The sequence below is a fragment of the Bombus pascuorum genome, chromosome 7 (genome assembly GCF_905332965.1).
Source record: "Bombus pascuorum chromosome 7, iyBomPasc1.1, whole genome shotgun sequence".
Taxonomy (NCBI): domain Eukaryota; kingdom Metazoa; phylum Arthropoda; class Insecta; order Hymenoptera; family Apidae; genus Bombus; species Bombus pascuorum.
This window is the reverse complement of record NC_083494.1, coordinates 2031219-2057158: the sequence shown is the minus strand read 5'-3', so window position 1 is coordinate 2057158 and position 25940 is coordinate 2031219. Positions and strand designations below refer to the sequence as shown.

Below are 25940 nucleotides of genomic sequence, written 5' to 3'. Positions count from 1 at the left end.
ATATTTGGATGAAAATATCGTTTGCATAAAAATTAATTGCAAATATTGAGCATAAAATATTGAAACAACATTTTAGCAGATTATACTTTACTCTGCTCCTACAATGTAAGCATGATTCCATTAATAGTAGCCGTAAAGTATACTGAATAAATAATTCAATAAACCGCCTGCTGGGCTAGATTAAAGCTACAGTTAATGATGCGTCAACAATTATTTTATAAGTGGAAAATTTAATAACGCTGTTGTGTTACAGACTTTCGTAAATCTACGTTTATCAACGATTCATTTTTGTTAGAATGTACTGTAAGTTGGAAAGTTCGATTTCATATTTTACTTCAATTTCTTTTTCCCCCGGTTCGATATATTTATAAATTGAATTACTATATGCCTAACGTAAGAAGAACATTTTCTTAATGCCGTGATTTCGAAACCTTTAACATCTGGTTCTTCCTTAGATCCACACGAATCAAACATCGCTGCGGGATTAAAGTAAAGAAATATGCAAATTTCAAATGACAATGGCACGGAGAAACTTCTGCAGAACTTGAAATACAAAGTAGAGAAACTTTGAAGTGAACTACCAATTTCTTTGTGAACTACAGAACTTTCTGCATTTTCACTATGTCCTGCTCCCAAGTTATTGTTAATCAATTTAAAAATCCACGAGAAATACACAAATTCTACGGTTTCATAACTTTTCTATAATTACTTAAAATTATTGGTCTTTATCGTTATAAAAATATTCATCAACTGACTTCTAATTACTGAAAAAAGTGGTTATAAAATAAATAGGTACGAAAGATTATATCAATTAGCGAGCAAAAATTTGATTTTTATCTGTCGATATGATATTAATACATAGTACACTGCAAACATATTATCGTTTTGTGATTGAAAGTTTACATCACAGCATTCTAAGAATTGATTTTACAGTATTTACGATTACTCGTACTTCGATATCTGCTATTTTTCTTTTCCCTTTTTTTTTTTTCGATTCGATCAAACTGTAATCCCTCGCGTGTTGAAACCCGGATCACGCTAGATTTCGTGTGCTTTAGAAGCGCTTTAGCACCCAATCAGTTCCCCTCGTAGCAAGTGGGCATCTCACGCAGGAATCAACGATAACAGCACAATTTTACAGTGAACAGAAAATGAAAACGTTTAAAAAGAGATCTACCATCGTTTCCGCTTTTTCTGTTGAAAACTATATTTGAACAAACCGTACAAGCATAAAAGAGTGTTGGATGAAAGTTAGTTCGAAATTACAAGTACAATGCTTTACTACAAATTATTTTAACATTTTCTTTTAAGCAATTAACTAATTAATATCGTAACCAAGCTGTCACTAGACAAATTACGTATAATATGTAAAATTATGTATAATGAAATATTTATCAGATATTAGCGTACATTGTTCAAGAGTAATTTTTATCTGTTTTTCTTCGATTTAAATTAATATCCAAAAATGCCATATATGATTCTTATAATATACAATTTAAACAGTTTGAAAATCTCGTTGTAATATTAATAAGTTAATGCCTTTGAAGCAAATGATAACTAGCTTATAATAAAATATTGTGTAGCTAACAGCTACACTCATTAAGCTATAATATAAACATAATTTGCATGGAACGTTACTGTGGCTTATGTTAAACTAACATCATGTCGTGTGTATTATTCATTAACGCAAGAGAACTGGTGTACTTGATTGTGCCATTGTAATTATATTCCAGTGCTTCAAAACTTTTCTATTTTTATAATACACTCATTCAATGCGCATTAAATAATTATTAATAATGGTAGAAAGCATGTACGTAAACGTATATTACGTTTCTTCATTATTTCTACTCGGAATATATTGATGAAGTTTGATCGTTTAAACTTGGAATACTCTTGCATACATAAACATAAACATCGATATCATTGTATAGTTCTATATAAGCTAACAATGTATATCTCTATATACAGGCCCCATTACAAATAAAACTAAAACGCGTATAAAGCTATTTAACCGTATTATAGAAGAGCGTCGTTGCCAATCATCAATACACTACAAAGATTACGTGACGCGATGATGTTCTTAGCACGGTGCACATGAAATTAATGGGGAGAAGCTACTTCTTGAGAGTGAAGATAAGTTGATCGGATTTGAAGATAATCACAAGTTTAACGTTAGGAAGTTGACTTGAAAGAATTTGCCTTTGAGAGGAGCTGCTTGAAGACGATATCGAAGGTGTGATAGTAATTTTCCAATAAACAATTATTATAATTATTCTCTTGTTCTTAAGTTCTTCTCCTTTATTTCTCTATGAGCTACTCTTTATTCTGAAGAGTCAAAGCAAGAATAGAATTGATTTTAATGCATTTTAAATGCAAAAACTATCATTTTCGTAGAACGATATATTTTCGAAACAATTATTTTAATTTCTAAGAATCTGCATAATAACATAATTGTTTCTTTTCCAATGAAATACGTTTTCAATGAAGTGAGTATAATTAGATAAATGATATAACACACGTTTATCGTGAACAAGAATGCGTGCAAAGATTATACTAAAATCTAAATAAACATTGATCTATTGAAAACTTTGACAAAATAGAATGTTTAACCACCGAATCAATAACTTCAGCATTGGAAACACTATCATGGTGCATGATCACATTAAAAAATAAAGCGTTAGGCTTCTGCATCTTAGAAGAATATCGCTATTATCAGAATTAAAATGTAAAACCGAGAAATGTAAAAACTAGTCTATTAAACAATATGTATTTGCTTATTTATACGATAAATGTCATTCTAAAAAAAGTGTTTTTAAATTACATAATAAAAATTCGTTCATTAAAATACCAGAGTTATCGAATGGAACTAAGAATGAATCTAATTTCGTGCAAGGTTCGATAGAAAGGAAAATTCTAAGGAAAGTTATCAGAACTCGTGCGAATACTCTCCTCAAATCGACGTAATAGCATGGAGAAACCACGCAATCTACCCGAAGAATGTATATATGCATACAGCCACGCAATTTGCTGCCACGCCACCCATACAACCAGTACATGCTAATGGAAATAATTCCACGACTTCCCCTCGAACTTATTTCTTTACAGAAGGTCCGTAATTTCTGTATTTTCACCTCAGAGCATTAATGGTTCTCAGGATCCCCTTCTTCAGCAGGTGACATCGAGAAACAATTAAGCAATTTCACGTTATAGATTACGTCGTTAAAACGATATCAAATATCAGTTCGTTAACGTAGTACGTTAACTGTCTTAATTGCTTGTAATAAAGTTCGATGTCTTCGTTAATGATACGTTATTACGAAGTTATACGTATACAAACATTTTAAGATATATTTGCACATAATTACATATTTACATGTAATTGATATATAGTTGATATTAATTGAAGCAACCTTGTGTTTGCAATAATTTTAATAGATTTATTCAGTTAACGTCTATTTAGTAACGATAAGCTATATTACTTGAAAGTATTATATTTCTTCAAAGAATATTTCTACCTATCAATAAATGAAAACGAGACAAATCTCGTGTTAGTATTTCACACATATTCTAATAAATCTGTAAAATAAAATTCTCTCAAAAATAAAATTCTTGATACTATTTGGAAAAATTGATCGTTCTTAAATGTTATTTAATTTATTTGCTGACGCGTATGAACTGTAGATTTCCAATATTAATGTCTTGGTTCGATTTTCGAAGAGAGAAAGAGAACGTTTATTTATTTACGAGAAGAGCTACGTTTATTTCGTGGATAAAATATATGAAGAGATTAAAAGAAATTTATTTAGTTTTATATAAAAATTATTTAAAAAGTGTATTTATTTTTATTTCATTGGCATTGCATATATAACTGCTATACTAAAGTTTGCAAACAAATCGTTGCTACGTATACTACAATAAATATTAATAACCGATTGATAGTTTGATATATATGATGAATAGTTTTCTTTTTAACAATTCATAGATTCCACATTTTGTAGTAATAATAGAAAAATTGATACGAGAAATGGATGTTTTTAATGTTGAAATATACAAAATTTAAAAAGCCAATATCACAGATAATTTGATATACTCTAAATAGACTGTCTATCATGAAATTTGTAAATAACACAATGTAAATACGTAAATAACGTCGAGAGTCGATGGCCCAAATTTACCCAAAATTTTAAAGAACCAATATCGAGGATAATTTCATATCTTTCAAATAGACTCTTTATCATGAAATATGTAAATAATTACTATAACTATTTGACATTTCAGACAGATTTGACTAATTCATAGTGGATATAACTGGTCTGTAAGATTCGGGATGCTGCATCGGAAGAATTAAATAGGTTGAATTCCGCCTGTCGATTGAACCTGGATAAAACCTCTGGTATGCAGCATCTCATCTCCGTGAATTATGAAAATCGTATTCAAGTGGAAAATTATTACGAAATGAATACTAGAGATCATGCAATCTAGATAATCTGCGAACTTAATTCCTTCAACAAGAAATAAGAATATAATGGATATTGACAAGAACGTTGAATAAAAGAACAGCATAAACGATGTTATTAATTTTGAGGAATACTTTCCTATCGATACCGTGAATTCTCGATACAACCCATAACAATATTTAAGTGATAATGACATTATTATCGTCCAAACCAATTGCATGTTTATTAATATAAGAAGAAGCTTGTGGAAAAGACTTTTTCTAACAAAAATCATTTAAAGATGTATATACACTCTTGCTCAAAATTCTTGGGACATCTTCTAGTTTGAATTTTAGTAAAATTGTAATACTTGGCGTAGAATAGGAATTTTAAATTGCACAAATGTTTTAGGAAAATCGCAAGTATACAATAGTATACACATTAGATGATGTCACTTCCTGATATCCTTATTATGTAATTTTGTTCTTTTCAGTTTTGGAGCCAACATAGTAACTGTTCTGAAACTTTCAAACGGTGATAAAAAAAGTGAAAAGTTAGTGAATGATTAAATGCAAATTAAGGCAGAATAAATCATCACGTGCCTACAAAAGACAATTTATCACACGAGATATTTAATTAATAAAGACCAGTACCTCTCCAGGTTGTCAATCAAGCACTTGCCGCAATTAAGACCCTAAAGATCAAGAGGAGCCCTAGGTAACATAGAATCCCTAGGTAGTGAACTCGTACTCCTCGAGAGTGTAACTTTTTAAACCTTCAACGCGAGGCGCTTATCCATTTACATATTCTTTTGACCGCGAGGTAAAATAGCTGTAACCTACTCTGATTCTGTAAAAGGCGAAAAGAATCTAATCAACAGATTTACTTGTCAAAAAGTTCAAAAAGGTAGATGGAAATTTTTATGAAAACGTACATTTCGCGTCAAGATGCCTCGCATAGAATTGAAATAACCGATCTTCCGTTTCTCTTATGACGAAATATTATTTAGAAGATTATGCAGTTAGAATAATAAGTTAAGAAAATTCAAAATGAAAATGAGAATTTTCATTAATGCTTTTAGAAATCTCGAAGGATCATCTGCTTCGATTTTATCTTAAACAGTCTGCCAAATTTAAATCACAATACCGGTCAATATATTCTGTATTCATTTCGATATTATATTAATGTATACGCGTTTGAAATAATGTTGAAACTGTATTGTCTATTTAATCAACTGATTGCGAAAGCATTTGCATGCTGAATTCAAATGATGCTTCGGTAATACATTAAATGAACGCGGTAACAGACATCTTATTGCTACAAAACTTGCTAAAATTGATTTCTTGCTTTCGCTTTTAACGTAATCCCTCGCAATACATTTAATAGAAACCGAGTTTATTAATACGTTTAGTAGTAATTATAATTTTTTAAGTTCGAATGCAGAACTAAGGAATCTATGGAAGGTCAGTATTATTTCCATTTAATGATAAAAATGAATTACTAAACATTCCGATATATTGTGCAAACTATGCACAAATTCAATGTAGAAATCCCAATTGAATACTCTGTTATACTATATATAATTTCTAATTTTAATGAATATGCAGATACAATAAAATTGTTACAATAATATCATGTAACTTTTATAAATTCACAAACCTACGACCACAGTTACTATTTATGAAATAATCTAAAGGAAGATTTGTTTAGTTATAATCCTGCACAATACGTTTTGACGTAACCAATGCTAATCACATAAGCAGGTAAAAGGAATATTTTCCAAAAAGGAAATTATGTAACATGCAACGTATAGTAACGCGTAATTCCTAACCAATTTTCAATGCGTATAACTTGTTAGTCTTCATCGATTAGGTACATATATGTAGGTATGTACAATCGACGACTAAATTCATTTCCAGTAACGACATAATAACCATGTAATCGAATAATCGTATCCATCCACTTTAGCCCAAATACGAGCACACTACTACGTGCGATTTTAACCACGGCGTATCGTCACGGTCCCTTGCTTCCCCTCAATCTCGTTGACGAGCGATTACTGTGCATACCGTGATGAAATGTGCCATAAACCGGCAAAGTGTAAGAAGCACAAAGGCCACTTCTTCCGAAGAAACAATCCAGATAAAATACATACATTTTTCTGTCTCTCTGCGGATTAAGAGGTGGGCAAGGGACTAGGAAAAGCTACAGGACTAGCTAGGATCAGCTATAAAGATAATACTAACGATACGATACTTTTATAACGTACGTGAATTGAATACTTTGTTATAAACCTGAATCGAGTGTTTTCTTATAAATATAAATTGTTTATTTTCTTATAAATCTGAATTGAATATCTTTTTATAAATCTGAATTGAATTATTTTATTATAGATCTGAACCGAGCTATTCAAGAAAAATACATTTTACTTAACGCGTATAAAGGCTGAATTATCTTAACCCTCCATCCACGTACTGGTTCGTTTCTGACAATAATTTTCAATAATTTTTCACTTTTCCTATATTTTCATTTAAATTGTGCAATGCTTAAATAAATTAAGGTAACACAACAGTAGAAATTATGAAACGATATTCTAGAAACCTGGAAGAGTGTTAAAGAATTTTAAGGGATATTTTAAAACACAAGAGCCTTCGAATCTCTAAACATGAACGTAAACGACCCAGTATGCAGATGAAGCCAGTAAAATTAAATTTTCGGTCAAAGGGTTGAGTAAAATTTAAAAAGAAACAGCTGTATTTTAGAAGTATCAGAAAATCTTAAACATAACTTGTTAAGAGATAAATTTGATGTTATATATACGGACATTTATTTCATTTTAATCTGCCATTTTTCTATAATAAGATAATAATTGCAGGCTTCAGAAACTTCAAACCGATCGTCGTTTTTCGTTCGTTAAATTACACGGGAAACTAATTTCGCAGATGCTACGACGCCCTTCTATTATCCGCCAGATCACGGTGTAAACAAAACAAATAGAACAAACAGTAGTACTCACCACATCGATGAGCTGCGAAAGTTTCAATTTAATGCACACACGTAGTACGTCCGAGGTATTCACAACAGGGCGCACTAGTTTGTTATAGTTAGAAAGCAAGTCGTCGTAAAGGCGTTTCGCGTCTGGATTGCCGGCGACAGCACCGTGAACCACCAACGCCGAGAGGAACCATACGCGCAGTGTTTCCCCTATTATGGGGGGCATCATGGACCCCTGCTTCCTCCACTATGGCTAACGCACTCGTCCCTATCGAACTCCTGCTCGGCTGCACTAACCACGAACCACGAATCTGTAAAAAGTATCAAATAAAACTCGTATAAACTTGTGAATTCTCAATGATAATTAAATTGTAATATTTCAGAGATAATTATTGAACGAACATCTTTTATTTCCAAATATCGCTGTAAAGATAATACTAACGATACGATACTTTTATAACGTACATGAATTGAATAGTTTGTTATAAACCTGAATCGAGTGTTTTCTTATAAATATAAATTGTTTATTTTCTTATAAATCTGAATTGAATATCTTTTTATAAATCTAAATTGAATTATTTTATTATAGATCTGACCCGATTATTTTGCTATAAATTTGAATTGAATGTTATATTGCATTAGTTACATGTAAAAGAGTGTAATATTTTATTTTTATAATTCCAATAATGAACACGTACAATGACATTTAACGTTGTTACAACATTATCATGTACATAGTAATAAATTTTTGTAAGTCTACCAATGTACCATAGGAGAAAAGTATTATGAATATTTATAAAATTCTATTTGCTTATCTCTGCATACTGTTTGTGTTCTATTTAATACATTATTGTACTGACACCAATTAATGTACGCCTGTATTGCAATTGTTGGTCCCTGCTTTTGAAATTAAAAAGAGAAATTGTAATCAACTACGTTTATTCTTCTACGCAAACAAATCTCCGCCTGTATGTAGGAGGTTAAATAGGAAAAGTTTCCGCATTTGTTGACCCACACTAGTTTTTCTGATATGGTACAGTACGAGTATGGTATACTATATTGGCACGAGTATATGGCACTGTGTATCTACTAAAAATCCTAATTTTATATAAATGTGAAATAACTGATTTTGTAGTCCTATTACGATAATGCTTCGAAACGATAACTTCTGCTGTTGTTTTATTGTAATGAGATGATTACTTCTACTACTAGATATATATATTTTCAATATTATAGTTAAAAGAAGTCAAGAAAGCTAAAATTGTTATAAATGACAAATGTGAATATATTTTGTATTGTTTTCATCTCACTCTCTATTAACATCTATCACTATTTACATGACTACATGTGCAAAAGCTAACGCTACATAAAAGAACAACATGAAACAAACGTGAATTTCCAATCGAATTTCTAGATCCTACGAAAAGTCTTTTACGTTTGAAGAAAGGTGTCGAGTTTTAAATATTTTGTTCATTTACCTCAGTCATAATTAATATTCTTACATGTTACATTATATTGTTTACATGTACTGAAATTTGAAATACGTGTCTTGTTCATCCGTGAACATTATTACACATTATTTCATTATAAATGGCATAAATTATATCTCGCATAAAATTAGCTTAAAGAGCTAATCATTTTCAACAGCCTCTCTAAAGACACTTAATTAGTTTTGCATTCTGAATGCGCTAAATAAAACAGTTTTACGTATTTCAAAATATTCTGCACGCAATAATTTAAATAAATATAATTTACGCAATAAGGTTTTCAAGAATTTTTTAAAGTCTACGAATAACATACATTTAAACAATTAGAGCAATTTGGATGTAGGCTATATACGAAAAATCTGCTATAGTTATACTAAAACGAAAATAGCCGTAAGCCATATAACAATGTTCTAAATCGCACTTAAAAAAATGTTTCACCAGCGTTGAGCTATTAAAGCGGTTGAAAATATCAGGTAGACATAAATGCGATGTTGTAGAGTGTTTCTCCAATTATCTGAATTGTCATGATTCCAGATTGTACTGGTATGATAGGCGTACGATCAATCTGACCATGGAATGTATTGAAGTATCCACGAAATGCGCGAATTTCAATGCTTTCGAATAGTAGATACTCCAACCATATCAGCTGCATCGATATCTTCAAACTATGAAATAAGGCATTTCATTGGTTTCCTATATTAATGAAGTGAAATTTGATTGTGATACATACTTGTTTAATATGGTAGAATCGAACAATAGTCGATAAGGAATGTTTGTTACATATGGGAACGGAGGTTTTGCAATGGAGAATGGATTTGCAAATGGTTGTAATAAACTGTACTACTATGTCACAGAATTTTTAAAAAATTCATTTGTTGCTTAACCAAATTTTACTAACACATATATAGTAATATAACTGGTATACTATAATTAAGTAATATAATTAACTATATAATTAACATAACTAGTATACATATAAATAGTAATGTAACGCAATAGAATTCCTCTACAATGAAAAGAAAGACCCAAAAATGTATCGATACTCTGCTTATCCATTGTCTAGTTATATTATTTTTTATTTCCCCAACAATATATTTCAATAGTTGTTTCATATTTTATTATATATATAATATTATATATTAATAATATTGTTATTACTGTTAAATAAAATATATTAATAATAATTGTTATTTTTATTATATATAATAAAATATGAAACAACAATTGTATATATATATACAATTTATTCAATTCAACAATTTTCATCATATCTTGTTAAAACAGAGCAGTCGGCAGTATTATTCTAGAAATACTATTGCCATATTTTACGAGATAAACTGAATTTAAATCTTGTACAGGACAAGTGAAAAAAAACTTGGCAAGAGCTGTCGAAGCATATATTCTTCTCGTGCGACGATGCAACCCGAAAAGTACTAAGCGAAGAATCTTGATAGCTGTATCTCCAGAAATTAAAGTTTTGCATTTTTAAGACCTAATGCGTGTCCCGGATATTTTCAGTAACTCGTTTACTTGAAATATATCAGGCAATATGTTCAGATCTGAGAAATATAAAACAATTTACTAACGTGAGATTATTACAGTTTACGACTTCTAAACTGCAGAGTTTTATGCGTACGAGAACACATAGAATATATTGCAATATTCGTGATTATACGTCAAATTAATCTCTGTTTAGATACTATTTGTTTAATTGCGTTCATCCAAATATGATATTCGCATAAATATATCTACAGTCTACATAATGATCTCTTTTTCTTTTGTTTCTCTTTCATATAATAAAATACCAGATTTAAAATACAAATAATATAATTCTAAAAAATATAATTAGTAGAACGTTGTAAGAACGACATAAGAACATAAAAAATTATTTAACACCACAGCAAAGGAGTACTTTCAGCGACGACAATCAAATATAGTTCCAAATGTCATCTAAACTTTAGACAGTTATATCCAATGCATTTAAGAAAGTTCGCGGGAAAGAGATTGTATTTGCCTTAGCCTATCAGACCTTCATTAAGAATCTCGATCAACTAGAAGAATATATTCGACGTAGAAGTGGCAAATACGATCTCAACGGCCATTCTATTCTCATCACCTAAGCAAAGTAAAGATACGTCACGCTTGCTAACGACACCCAGTTTAGGAGAACATTACACCGCCCAAGTGTAATTAAGCCGAGAACGTTAAACATTCGATAATTGCGACGTAACTGGTTCAAAAAGATCGCAAATTTTGTGGTAATTATATAACAAATTCTGTCCTCTTAGGAGTATTTATCGCGCAAATAAATCGTGACAATTATGCAATATATAGTATAATAAATGCAAAAATAACCAATATTGCTTAACCAAATTTTACTAACACATATATAGTAATATAACTGGTATACTATAATTAAGTAATATAATTAACTATATAATTAACATAACTAGTATACATATAAATAGTAATGTAACGCAATAGAATTCCTCTACAATGAAAAGAAAGACACAAAAATGTATCGATACTCTGCTTATCCATTGTCTAGTTATGTTATTTTTTATTTCCCCAACAATATATTTCAATAGTTGTTTCATATTTTACAATACAATATTTATGTCTTGGTTCCAACGAAATACGAAGTACGATATATACATAGAAAAAATGTTGGAATTTCCTTTATACTTTATAGAAGTTAAACGTCAAGCGACGAATTAGATTAAGAGGAAAGACAAAAAGCGCCTTCGCTAACCTATCGTTGAAAGGTACAAAATTGAATGCCTAGCACGCTCCGGAATATAATTTAAATAACTTAATTTATCGCACATCGGTCCCACGATAATGTATATTAAGAGAGTTGCGGTAATCATATTTTCCCTGACATTAAAAAGCTATTAATACTGTCGTGCAGCTTACTTTAAGTTCCAAGACTTCCATTTGCCATGCATCTGCGCCATAATAAAATTTCCATGTTTCGCAGGGGTATAATACTTAGAATCAACTTAGACGCCATTCGCAATTATATTAATTACCTGTTCTGCAGAGAACGAACTACAGTCAGTCGAGTCGCTATTCAAAGTTGGATTAATCTGTTTAATAAGTTCCGATTGAGGTACTAAGAGGAAGAAAATTGATAGAAGAATTGTCTTCTTCAAAAAGTAATAGCGAAATACGATATTTCATTAGGAAAAGAAATTGTAGTCGGACAATCTTGAAATTCGAGAAGAATCATATTGTCAGGAGAACGAAACGTTAATGACACGAGTAACTGATTCGTGAGACAGACATTTCAAACCTGATAGTAGATAATACTTTATCGATTCATACTCATACAGATGATTTAAATAAGTGACTCTTAATCCTTTTAGAATCCTCGAATTTTACTCCATTCACTTCCATCTCTATCGAGAAAAAGACTTTCAATGTTTGAAGAATATTTTTAGAGAAATATTAAAATAAAAAATTACACGTACCTATCGATAACCATTCTTTCTTATTCTCCTGAAACTTATGATACTTTCCAACGATAGGAAAATATGATTTAATCAGAGATGATCCAAAGAATAAAGGAAATTTAACTAAAAAGAATAAAAGTAAAATTCTAAATTAAACACTCATTACACCGTAATTAAAAGAACTATAAAAGAAGGTAGTAACCTGTAAACACCAGAAAGTATTCTAGCTATGTATGCAGTTAGGTTAGTTACTAATACTCTCTTAATTGCATTTTAATACGTCATTTATTCAAAAGTAATCAACGGAAAGTCGAAAGTAATTGCCACGAAAGTTCAAACTACAAATGCAATGAATGGTAGAAATCGGGAGGGTGTGCTTAATTTCTCAGAAGCGAAAGCAAATAAGAACGCTAGTGTCGCTATTAAAGGACAACGAAACGCTGCACCCATCATTTCCGAGTGGTACATTGCGAATTGGCAAGCAACTGATTGATTCGCGTATCTCGCGAAAGGCCATTAGAGGAAAGTACGCTGCAATTCAACGAGATAACCGCTGGATGTAAATTCAAGCCTATACCTGACAGCATTTAATCCGATTTTCAACGATCGTTATGCAGGTAGTCTGATCAGTCCAGGTGAACCACTCATCGGTGCTGGGATTAGGATTAGCTCAATGGATTTTCCACTTGGATATCAAACTGGCAACTCGTACGTTTTCCACTCACAAATTACGCTATGCTACAAACATTCGCGTAAACAGAAGACAATATCGTTACGATTCAATCAGGAATAGTTACTGATGTTATATATGTATCGGATCCTGAACCTAGGTAGCGTATCTTTCCTGATAATTAAAGCGAGATAATACGTTTCTATTCTCATAATATTATTATTTGTCATAAGTAGACTTTTTATGCATTTGTAGGAAATTTGACGGCACAAAAAAATGTACGTAATAAAGAAAAGCATGTAAGTAAACCAAAAATATAATACTTGTTATTATATTTAATAAATCAATTGTCTATCTAGGTTTTATCTTTTTAATTACATTCGTGAAAATCCGCGATCTAACAATAAGAAATGTTACATTCAGTCTACTCATAGAAACGTTACATTCAGTCTACTCATAGAAACGTTATATTTATGTTACGTTAAACATAGATATAAATGTTGAAATCTACAGTTCGATTACGTATCAGGTCTGTAAGTATGAAACCGGAATTTTTATATAGAAAATATTATATCAGTATATTATATTATATATGTATATCAGCAAGGAAATATAGTATTATTGTTACTTATAAACGTACATAAAATATTCAAAATTACCAATAAGTACATTCGATATAACTACCTCTGCCAATAAATCATCTATGGCTCTTCGCCATTTTATCATAAATCTTTGAAGATAATCTCGAACATTCCGTGCTTCTGTGCGGTTAATTCATGCTGTTTGATGCATCAATTATGATTAAACTAATTTCACTTGTTTCATTTGGTGAAGAATGCGTTTCAGCAATGCCATACAGTTCGATTAACTGACATAAACATGTCAATGACGGATGCACACATAAAATATCTTGCAATGTCGGAAATTATTGATATACTTCCTTCGTAATTGTATACAGATTTTGATGTCTGCTATATGTTGCAAACATATTCGCACATTACTGGAAACAAAATATCGACAAATTATCAATTGGACTTTTTATATATAAAACAGAGCAATGGAAATTGGTATTGGCAAACTACGAGTAAAAACGTATTAAGCAAGTAAAAAAGTACCGTTATTCGAGTACAAAATTTAAAACTAAAATACGTAGTTAATATTATAGAAATTACTAGAAGACTGACACAATGCACAACTCGAAACATCGTAATGGAGATCGAAGATTCACGATCGATATCGATGATAGGTCGATAGTGCGCTGGTCAGATAGAGGAAACAAGATTCCGCCATCGAACGTCCAAAAGCAAAAAAAGAGGGGAAAAAACGAGAGAGCGAAGCTAACGAATATGAATGTCGTTAGTCGTTAGGGAGAAAATCCGGCCATTCGTTTCCGTCTCGTAGCTGGCTGGAGATTTGAATTACCCGTACGAGACTAAATTTCCTCCTCTTCTAAGCATCGCGACTCACCGATGGGCGGCCCGCGTGCCGTATTTCAACTCGGTGTCACTGCACGCACCGATACACAAGTGGAAACGTGAATTTACGATGGATCGCGTACATGCGCTCGGCAACGACGAAGGATCGATCAACACTCTGCTCTCACCTACGGTCCCTACTAGTCTGAATGTCTAATTACTTTTGCGCTGCTAACTAGGTCAATGATATTTTATTTCGGATAATCGCAGCTCATGAAACAGGTGACCTTCTTTTGCGAGAACTGCGCGACGTCTTCGTTCGTCGTAACACACCAACACCAAGTCATTAACGCGCCCGCGATATTCACACGATGTATTTTCGCTGTGTTTTATCTTCCGCGAACACTTCTTGCTATCTCCCTTCGTCCAATCACGATCGTCATCAATATACACGAAAAGTTTATGGCGGGCTTCGCAGTTGCACGAACGTTCGATTTATGAACCTTCGAAAAAATTAACCGTGCGAGCTGAATAAAAAATGAATAACGAAAACTTACGATTAACAATTACGACCGGTAAGAACCATCGGTTGCTTCACAAGGGTATCAAGCTTTTGTCACGTTCCGTTAAGTGGTTAATTAATTGCCAACAGTCTAAACTGTATCCCTGGCAAATGTAAACTGTGTCGTTATTCGAACAATCTGCATACACAAATGACAAACGCTGTTAAGAACTAAACACACAAAACATTAATCCCTGAATTTGTAAAAATCCTCTATCATAAAACATGAAGTTTATGCACCACGAGAGTAAACAAATTGACGAAAAATAAGAAACGTTAGTACCGTAAAAAAATAAGCAAAAGATCGAAGCGTATATTAATGGCAACGAGGGTTGGCAATATGACACTGACTTAGCCTCGCACGCTCCAGGCCACGCCGGTGTTGAAGCAGCTCCCGAAACCACTGCACACTCGCACGCACTGCACCCACGACTGAACAACGGGGGGGTCCGAGTCTCGGCTGTCGTTCTAGGGTTCTAGGATTTCGCCCGGCCGGCGGCGCCACTGAGCACGCACACGTACCAGGAGAGCCGCGAAAGCGTAACAGGAGAACACCAAGAACCAGAGAGAGAAAAAGACAGAGAGGAAAACGAAGAGTCGGGTAGGAATCTGGACCAATCTTGCGCGCGCATAAGCGCGATGCCTTTATGTATGCACGCGACGCGGTGTATTGGTACAATAGTCGGCAAGGTGCTATCTCAAAAAAAAGGTGTCGATGCTCCGCCCACGAAAGGCTTCGTTGTAGAAAGGATTAAGCCCTTTCTTTGATCTGCGCAAACGATGCGGATAATTGAATCACTAACGAGTGAAGAATGAGGAAGAGCTAATGGGATATAGTTCTTGCGGAAATTTTACTACTAGCAGCGGTTTCATGAATTCTAATCTTACCCAAATCGTCAAGTGTGCTTCTCCGTTCCGAAGAATTAAAAGAAATCCTCTATTTTCGCTTCAAAAGGTATCTTTTACCCTAGATAACCTAGATTACCGTAGATAATGTTCATTTTTAAAAATAAGGAAAGTTACTGTGAGGAGTATTGTTCTGATTTTTCTGACATCATTGTTTTATCAGAATATTATTAGGATATACAATTTTAATATAAACTACGTATCACAGCGTAAAAGTTATGCTCAAACAGTTTTTTCTCCAATTTTAGTGTATTATAATTCGTACTATTATATTAGAAGCTTAGACCAACATTGAAAACAATTGTGGATAATATAGGTTAGGGTTAAGTTGCTATATTTAATTCTTTAGGAAAAAATTCTTCCATTTATGAAAAATTAGTAATTATTTTTCATAGTTTTCGATTCTTAATATATGATCAGTTGTTTCAATGATATTAGTAGGTTTCTTAAAAATTATATTAAAATTCGTTGTAACTGATGGCGTTTCTATTTAAAAATTGTATTACAATTGTAACTTTAAAAAGCAACTCTAGCGAAAAAATTTAATAGAAATTTAATAAAAAACGGCATAATCTTACCAGATTGATATCTAAAATAGTTATACAATTTTATAATACTAATTTTCTTTTATATTATGAATATACAACACGGTCATAATAAATTCCCTTTTTACATTTGTTATTTTAAACATTTACTTTAATTGCATCACAAATTACAGTAATTACTAATGCTTAGAACATATAGTTCAGCATCAACACACTTAAAACGAAATGTGTAAATATCAAAATACAATACTCTTTAAAAAATAAAGTATAGAAATAGTTCATATAATAAAAAAAAAAAAACACCGAAACAATCTTTGAAACGTGATCTCTCTTATTCTTAAATTTACTACGTTTTTTATTCTAGATGATCGCAACTATTACCAATCTTTTAGGTTTTGTATATGAGAAAGAACACTCTCTTCCTTCATGCTTACTCAAAGATACTAAAAATTTTATGTTGATTAAGAGTCGTCTCTTGAGGATACTTCACCATACATAAACCATTTCAGACTTCTTTTCGCTACTGTCAGTCTGATCACAAGCCCACGATTTGCATTAATATGTTTTTTCATTGCATATATACAGTCGCGCTTAAATCGAATGTTTAAATTACTTGCACTGCTGTTAAAGATAAAATAATGACGAAGAGTCGTTTAATTGGTTTCAATCCTAAAATCATTGATTTAAGATTTGTCTAATATCACTGTTATCTTTTTACACATTAACACATGTTTTTTTATAAGCTAACATAGTAACCAACATCGAGATGAATTCAACGACCTATGACATCATAATTTAGAAATGACTTTACGGAACAAAGGTTAATTTAAATTGGAACACTATAAAAATAATAAATCTACTTGTTTTGTAGGGTATTCAAAGAGCTAGCCGCCCGCATCGATACGTCTCTGCACACGATACATAAGCGGTTGAATGGTATTTCTTGTGGCGTTTCCATCGTAGACCAATAGCGCATGTTATGTGTATGGAACTCCTGGGATATCTTGCAGAAACTTAACTCCGCGTAGTCCATTCACATAAATGTATACTTGCCGCACAATAAATAACAGATAGAAACAAAGATGTATGGACACATCGTTTCACATATATAGCCAGAAAAACGAAAAATTCAACAAAATATTATTTTGTATTGTCACAGGAAATTAGAAAGAAATCTTATTTATACATCTTTTCATCATTGATTGAATTAATGAAACGAATTGAATGCCAGAAGTGAGATGAATTAACTTTACTGTGCATCATTTTTCAATAAATTTCAATAACAACAGGTTAGTGTATCCTAATCTTAATAATATCTGCATTTTCTTACGTTGTTTATAAAAACAAAACTTGTACTTACAGAAATTTCAAACAGCATCAAAACTGAAAAACTACAACCGATACTTATAACAAATTGCTTTATTATTGTTAGCTAACAATTTTATTGCTATTAAGTTAATTTGTCTCAGGATATAAGACAAAAAGTTTATGAAACAAAATTGTTCTACAATTTTAATTAAATCCGTGTCACATTATTATCAAAGGAAAATAAAGAAACGTTGCTTCAGAAATTAAGCAAAAGTTGTTTCGTGTCAGTTTCGAAATTATCGTGCAGCATGCTGCCAAGCCGATAGATTAAGGTGGATGCGGAGGAATAAGCAGCAAAGTAGGGGGGGAGTTCATGAAGTGAGAGAAAACTGAGAAGAGAAAATAGCAAGGAAGGGTCGTTCCAATTCAGCGCAGCTCATTTATCATTGAACCTCGAATGCCAATCTCCTTCTTGGTGAATCGAGAAATAGAAAAAAGGAGGTAAGCGTAAAATGAAGGGTAGAAAGACTTGGGAACTTCGACCGAATTATTTGTCAAGTATTAAAGTTCTTTTAATTCATCTGGCGGTTATTGTACTTTAAAACTCCAGAATAAGCCTGGTCTGACCTGAAAATCGACAAATTTGGATTCGCAAATCAATCTGCAGTTCTTAATTGGATTGGAACAATTAGAGTTTATTTCGTTCCAATCGTCATTTTTATACACTGATAATAATAGAACAAATTACTTCGTGGTCTATTTTTTTAATCTTCTCATTTCAGATTCTTATATATTTCTGTATCCCAATTAGTTGCGTTTGAATATAACAGAATTCAAGGCATTACAATGATCATGATCCGGATAAATCCGATAGTAAACAGAATTTTGAACGTTTAATTTTGTTACCTGCTAAAAATCCTTAGAATTCTAATTTAAAAAACTGAATTTTATGTAAGAATTATGTGTTCCCAAAATCAGTACATTAAATTATTTCAACTGAATTAAACGCGACGAAATGATTCAAAAATTTAAAAGACATTTTCATCTGCTTGTCCTATAATGCTATATACAATACACATAGTATAATAAACTCACATCGCATAAACAAAGAGATGCATCGATATAGCCGCGAACATGAATTATGTATAACAATAATAAATAACTAAGAGATACATCGATATGTATAATCTTGAAGACATAGTTAATAACATTATTTTCAAATAGGTTTACACGCTAAGATATTTTTGTAAGATCGTTGTATGTATTATACATTATGTATGAAAGAATCGAGTGATTACGAAGGAATGATAAAGGTGCTGGGTTTGATATGAACTGCCATATTGAAGCAGACCTGGCAAGTTACCAATAATCTTCTCGGATCAGCACTATCGATTTACTGTATGCCTCGCAATTCAACCCAAAAACGAACGTGTGAGATCATCTATCGATTCGCAACTATTCGCGAGCTATAAAAGATAATATCGCCAAATATTTTATTTTGTGTGTATTTAATAATTTACATACATTAACAGAATTTGTAGATTTATTAAGAAACTTTTTAATAGAAATATCGACATCTTGCGAAATTAAATTCGTGTAAAAAAATTTTGATTGATAAATTACACTACGTTTTATTTCGCAGTAAAATATCTTCATTCCGATTACACAAATTATATTTGTATTAAACTAATTCACTTTTGTTCCACTTCAATCATCTTTACCAAGAGAATCGTATCTTTCATCGATTGTGTCAAAATTACAGATTCCCTCAATCAATCAAAAGGATAAAAAGCTGAAGATGACACTTCCTTTATTTGTTTATTGTTGTGCATTGATGAGCAAACGAACAGGCTAACTTACTTAAATTATTACTCGAATAAACAATGAGAGATTGATTGAATGTGGACTGGATTGCTCACTCACAGGTATTCATAATCTGTAATTTTTATATTTTCATATGAAAAAATAGTACAGATAATGTTTGTGTATATAAAATAATGTTTATTAAATAAAACATGTTCTATTCAACACTTGACTGAGTTGTCGTTTTGCAACAATAAATAAGAAGTACGTAGTAACATCTTCAGTAATGATATCAGAATTAACAAATTTTGTAAGCTCTCTGCATTAAGGGTCGTAAGGAATCAATAGTGGATATTCGACGCACTTCTCTAATTTTAGATTCGAATTCGTTATGTTTATAATGTATATATGTACTTCAATATTTAAACGCTGAAACAAAATATTATTCATGATATGTTATTCTTGGAAACTAAATTATAATTAAATTAGAAATGTAAATCGTAATTAATTTAAAGGATACAGATATAACCGAATATATTATATTAATTGTCTATTCATCTGTAAATTATAATTTATAGTTGTGTAATTGATAAATCTTATAATAGCAGTAAATTTATGGTAAAGCTGATATCAGCTTGATTTTAATATTGCAATGCATAATAATATTTCCATATACAAATTTATATTCAATTATTTACACACATGGAAGATGCTAGAATTCTACTACTCACGCGAAGACAACTTTGTTTAATTTGCTTTCCTGTCCGCATATGTACATCGAATTCCCAAAGGTTACAAGGAAAAGTTTCAATCGTCTGTTTCGTTCAATTTATCAACCCATATACCACAGGTTCAAGTCCCCCAATCCCCTTGACAATTCGGATCATATCTTCGTATATTTCTTCCAATTGTAGCCATATTACACGATGAGTATAATGAACAAAAATTGCATAAAATATTATATAAATTACCCAGATTATGTATATAGAATAATGGAAGCAATTACGGAAATCAACAACATATACATGCAATTAACATAAACACAGTATTCAAACATTTTGTTTTAACTTCTTGTCTTTCTTTGTTTATAATGAAATGTTAATAACATCCTTAACAATATAAATTGTATAATGTTAATAATTCAAATTAAATAATTAGATAAATAATTATATGATTAAATAATCGATTAAATAATTCTAGTAGTTAAATAATCAGATGTTTTTATAAAATATTTTTTTTATGAAAAATGAAAATCTCAAAATGGACAAAATTGAAATCAACCTGTACTTGTGGTTGAAAGCAATTTCTGACACATCTCGTCCTTCTATTTTTCTAACATCTTTCTACCTTATTAAAGAATCTACTGTTGCTGTAATTCCATTATGTAACACCAATGTTGGTCTGTACTATCCACTGGGAAATCATTGTACAATTCCTCGTTTTAAACACAAACGAAGAAGTAATATGACTACTCTATTTTTAAAAGCCGTGAATTTTTATAAAAACGGTAAAAGTTGAAGAAGTAAGAAGATCGATTCAAGAGATTAGGAAAGCATCGATGTCTGTACTTCTGCAGTTGTTATGTAGCACGAGTTCATAACACAGTGCTAAATTCTGCAAATATTTCTAAAGGAGAAGCAATACAGATAAAGTGTCGGAGCAATTTTTAATCGGAACTGATTAAAAAAGTGTCGATGCAGTGTTTTATCGTCATGCTGCCACCGCTCGTCTGCCGTAATCGATATCGATAGTATTGCCCAATAAGCACTTACATTTTACATGTCTGGATATTAGTCATATTCACTAAATTAAAGAGAATTCCGAATCATTCTCAATTTTGTACAATTTTGCTGTTCAGTATATAAATACTTATTAACATGATATGACTTATTAACACGAAATCATTAAAAGCAAAACCAAATTTTGTACTATTTAACATATTTGCGTTGAAAATAATTCTTCACTTTATATATTTCATTTTTTGCAGTGTAACAAAATGCTAAAAAATATTTTTTCAACCGGACGGCAATCAGAATTTTCGATTAAAAAGTTCTTTGTAATCCTTAGATTAATATGCAAATATTGAGTAATTGTAAATAAAATTTAATACCTTGATATAAAGTAATATAGGTATGACTCTTGAAAGATATTCCAAATCTAAAAAATCAATTAAAATAAAAAACTAAAAAATCATTATACTTTACAAGTAAAACAGTTTACAAGCATAGTTTCTCGTAACATATGGAAATATTCTACGTATATTTGTTTTCACATAGCATGTATAACCATTCATTGGATATTGCTGCTGTTTTTCTACACTATAACTCCAATAATAGTTGGATCATAGTTCAGAAATCCAGCACATATAACTTAATCTAACTAAGAGCAAACTTCTGCCGGTGAAACATATAAACTGCATCTGAAATTAATAGTTACTCCTATGTTCACGGGCGTAACCACTAGACACTTTGACTAGATATACGTAACGAAATCTCTACACAAGCGTGATACCATTTTCTAACAATTTATAACTTCACTTCCGAACTTACATTTGTCATGTGAATAAACATAAACCTGTGTATGTATAAACAGGCTGGTTCGCTTAAAACAGACCACCTAAATGATTTCCTCACCTGTGATATTACGAGAAATATTTTCTATGCACGTGACTTCAAGAGACGAATCATATGGAAGAACAATTTTCACCTGAACTTTACTTTTTATGGTTTTTTCAAGAGCAATCATGTAATTTTATATGTATGTACATAACTTTCATGTCTTATGCCTAATGCAGTAGAACATTGAAATTCCAATGAACTTTAAATATATAGTTTAATATTTTATAACAGCTTGAAATAGTCTCATCAAATAATTCTAAATAGCTTCAAATTCTTGTACCATATGTCGTATCTCATCTTTTAGCAATTACATAATTGTTTCCTTGACTGTCTATATAAGTTATCACACTTCATAACAAGGTTCCTAATCCTTCTGATTGGCATTATGACATTTCACATAATCTAACGATTCACGTATTTTCTAAGAGCAAACGTAATAGAAAATTATCTTTTAAAATTTTAACATTGCCCTTCAGATAATTTAGAGAATTCAGCCAATTATTCTATACATAACATATGGCGTGTATTAACATAGCATATACAACATGAACGTAATACTATATCATATATAGTACTATGAGAGAACGTAATACATAATTACATAATACTACGTAACATAATAATATATTGCACAATATATTATAACGTACTATACCAGGTATGTAAATATGAAACCGGAATTGTTATAGAAAATACACGTTTATTGTACGAAAGTAATTAAAAATATTTTATTCGAAGTATTGCCCGTATGGAGACGGCTTCTCGTGTCACGTTTAATTCATCAGCGAGTTGTTGTTGCGTTTGAGCATCATCCTCATCCAACGATGCTTGCAATTCGCCGTCTTGAAACTTTTTCGGTGGTCTTCCACGTCCTTCGTTCCTCACGTCAAAATTGCCACTTCTGAATTTTTTAAACCACTCAAAGCACTGTGATTTACCAAGAGCATGCTCACCGTAAGCTTCAACAAGCATTGGATGCGATTCCGCAGCAGTTTTCTTCAAATGGTAACAGAAAATCAACGCCATCCGCAAATCGTAGTTTCCAGGCACAAAATTCGACATGTTCAACGCTATTACAAACTATGCTGTTGTATGAAACTTGTATTGTTGTAAGTCGAAAATGTTTGTGAGATGTCAACAAAGACTTTTGGCATCAATGACGCAGTTTAGTGATAACTACATTATCAGCTAGGACCATCTATAGGCAAACTCCGGTTTCATACTTACAGACCTGATAATATAACGCAATCATATAAAATGTAATACATTATATCCTAATACAATATGAGGTGATACAATATAACGTACTACATTATAATGCAATAAACTACAATGTTATACTGTATAACCTAATACTATATAACGTACTACTACATAATGTAATACCATATAACGTTCTACGTTATAGCGTAATAGTATATAACGTTACACGTTATAACGTAATAGTATATAACGTTATACGTTATAACGTAATAATATATAACGTTATACGTTATAACGTAATGTTACATGACTTTATACGTTATAACGTAATAGTATATAACGTTATACGTCATAGCGTAATGCTGCATAACGAAAAACGTTATAACGTAACGCTACATGACATTATACGTTATAACGTAATGCTACATAACGATATACGTTATAACGTAATACCATATAACGTTGTACGTTATAACGTAATAGTATATAACGTTATACGTTATAACGTAATAATATATAACGTTACACGTTATAACGTAATAGTATATAACGTTATACGTTATAACGTAATACCATATAACGTTATTCGTTATAACGTAATAGTATATAACGTTATACGTTATAACGTTACTTATTGTTAACGTCAAATAATATTAATTATTATCATCTTAAATGATTATCATCTTATAAGACAATAATGAAACCTTTTTATTTCTGAACTTTTTTAAATTAAAATTTTACTACCGTATTTATGAGATTTTTCTGGTTAAAATGAGACCAAACACGATGTATGAGTTCTGTAAGTATGAAACCGGAATTGGCCTATAGATGGCCCTAGCTGATATTGTAGTTATCACTAAACTGCGTCATTGATGCCAAAAGTCTTTGTTGACATCTCACAAACATTTTCGACTTACAACAATACAAGTTTCATGCAACAGCATAGTTTGAAATAGCATTGAACATGTCGAATTTTGTGCCTGGAAACTACGATTTGCGGACAGCGTTGATTTTCTGTTACCATTTGAAGAAAACTGCTGCGGTATCGCATCGAATGCTTGTCGAAGCTTACGGTGAGCATGCTCTTGGTAAATCACAGTGCTTTGAGTGGTTTAAAAAATTCAGAAGTAGCAATTTTGACGTGAGGAACGAAGGACGTGGAAGACCACCGAAAAAGTTTCAAGACGGCGAATTGCAAGCATCGTTGGATGAGGATGACGCTCAAACGCAACAACAACTCGCTGATCAATTAAACGTGACACAAGAAGCCGTCTCCATACGTTTGAAAGCCATGGGAAAGATCCAGAAGATGGGAAAATGGGTTCCACGTGAACCGAATGACAGACAGCAGGAAAACCGAAAAACCACTTGCGAAATGCTGCTCGCCAGATACGGAAGAAAGTCATTTCTCCACCGAATTGTGGCTGGTGATGAAAAGTGGATATATTTTGAGAATCATAAGCGTAAAAGATCATGGGTAACTCCAGGCGAACCACCGACATCGACTGCAAGACCAAATCGCTATGGACGGAAGACGATGCTCTGTGTTTGGTGGGATCAGAAGAATGTGATCTATTATGAGCTGTTAAAACCTGGCGAAACCGTTAATACTCAGCGCTACCGACAACAAACGATGGATTTGAATCAAGCTTTGCGTGAAAAACGACCAGAATATCAAAAAAGGCAACACAAAGTAATTTTGCTCCATGATAATGCACCATCGCATACAGCAAAATCGGTCAAGGAAACGATCGAAGCGTTCAGTTGGGAAATATTTTCGCACGCGGATTATTCACCAGACTTGGCTCCGTCCGATTACTATTTATTTGCATCGATGGGACACGCACTTTCTGACCAGCACTTCACTTCTTACGAAAATGTACGAAAATGGCCCGATGACTGGTTTGCCTCAAAAGAGAGACAGTTTTTTTTGGCGTGGCATCCACCAATTGCCAGACAGGTGGGAAAAATGTATAGCTAGCGATGGGCAATACTTCGAATAAAATATTTTTAATCATTTTCATACAATAAACGTGTATTTTTTATAACAATTCCGGTTTCATATTTACATACCTGGTAGTTTAAATCACATTTACACGTATATATAATGAACGAAAGAAAATAAGTTAATATCACTAAATAAGCAAATATGTTTCAAATTATATCGCGTTTGGTCCTTGTTCTAATCAGAAAAAAACCCAGGATTACATTGATAAAAGTTTTATTCAATAAAGGTAGAAAATAAAAAAGTTCCGTTGTTGCATTAACATCGTCCAACCGATGTGTTTCTTTTCATCCAGTCGACTCTCGGAATCCTTTCTCTTTCACTCGCGCTGTCTTTCTCTAAATTCGGCAAAATGTTGTATCCATTACATACAATCGAGTCCTGTACACGATATGGAATCCATCACCGAGGAGTCCCGATTTTCGATCGCAGAAAATATTGTACGTATATCGATCTTCGGTGATCTCAATTTCATGAATGTTTTGTAGTATGGACTGAGTTTTTTAACTCGCTGTCATTGTCAGTCCTCTTGC

The 25940-nt window shown here is 31.9% G+C and overlaps 1 protein-coding gene across 6 annotated transcripts in view; it reads right to left on the bottom strand.

Annotated features, from left to right (window-relative positions):
- LOC132908990 (acetylcholine receptor subunit alpha-like) overlaps nt 1-15473 on the bottom strand; it is a 389316-nt gene extending 373843 nt beyond the window's left edge. For 2 of the 6 annotated variants that reach the window (XM_060963531.1, XM_060963532.1), the window contains exons 1-2: nt 15371-15473; nt 7453-7741 (exon numbers count right to left, since the gene is read on the bottom strand). In XM_060963531.1, coding sequence (XP_060819514.1) covers nt 7453-7659 — 207 coding nt within the window. In that variant the 5' untranslated portion in view covers nt 7660-7741; nt 15371-15473. Of the gene's footprint in view, nt 1-7452; nt 7742-15014; nt 15158-15370 lie in introns of those variants that run through there. The other 4 variants (XM_060963534.1, XM_060963535.1, XM_060963537.1 and 1 more) reach the window with 4 other exon arrangements.
- Nucleotides 15474-25940: the final 10467 nt, after the last annotated feature.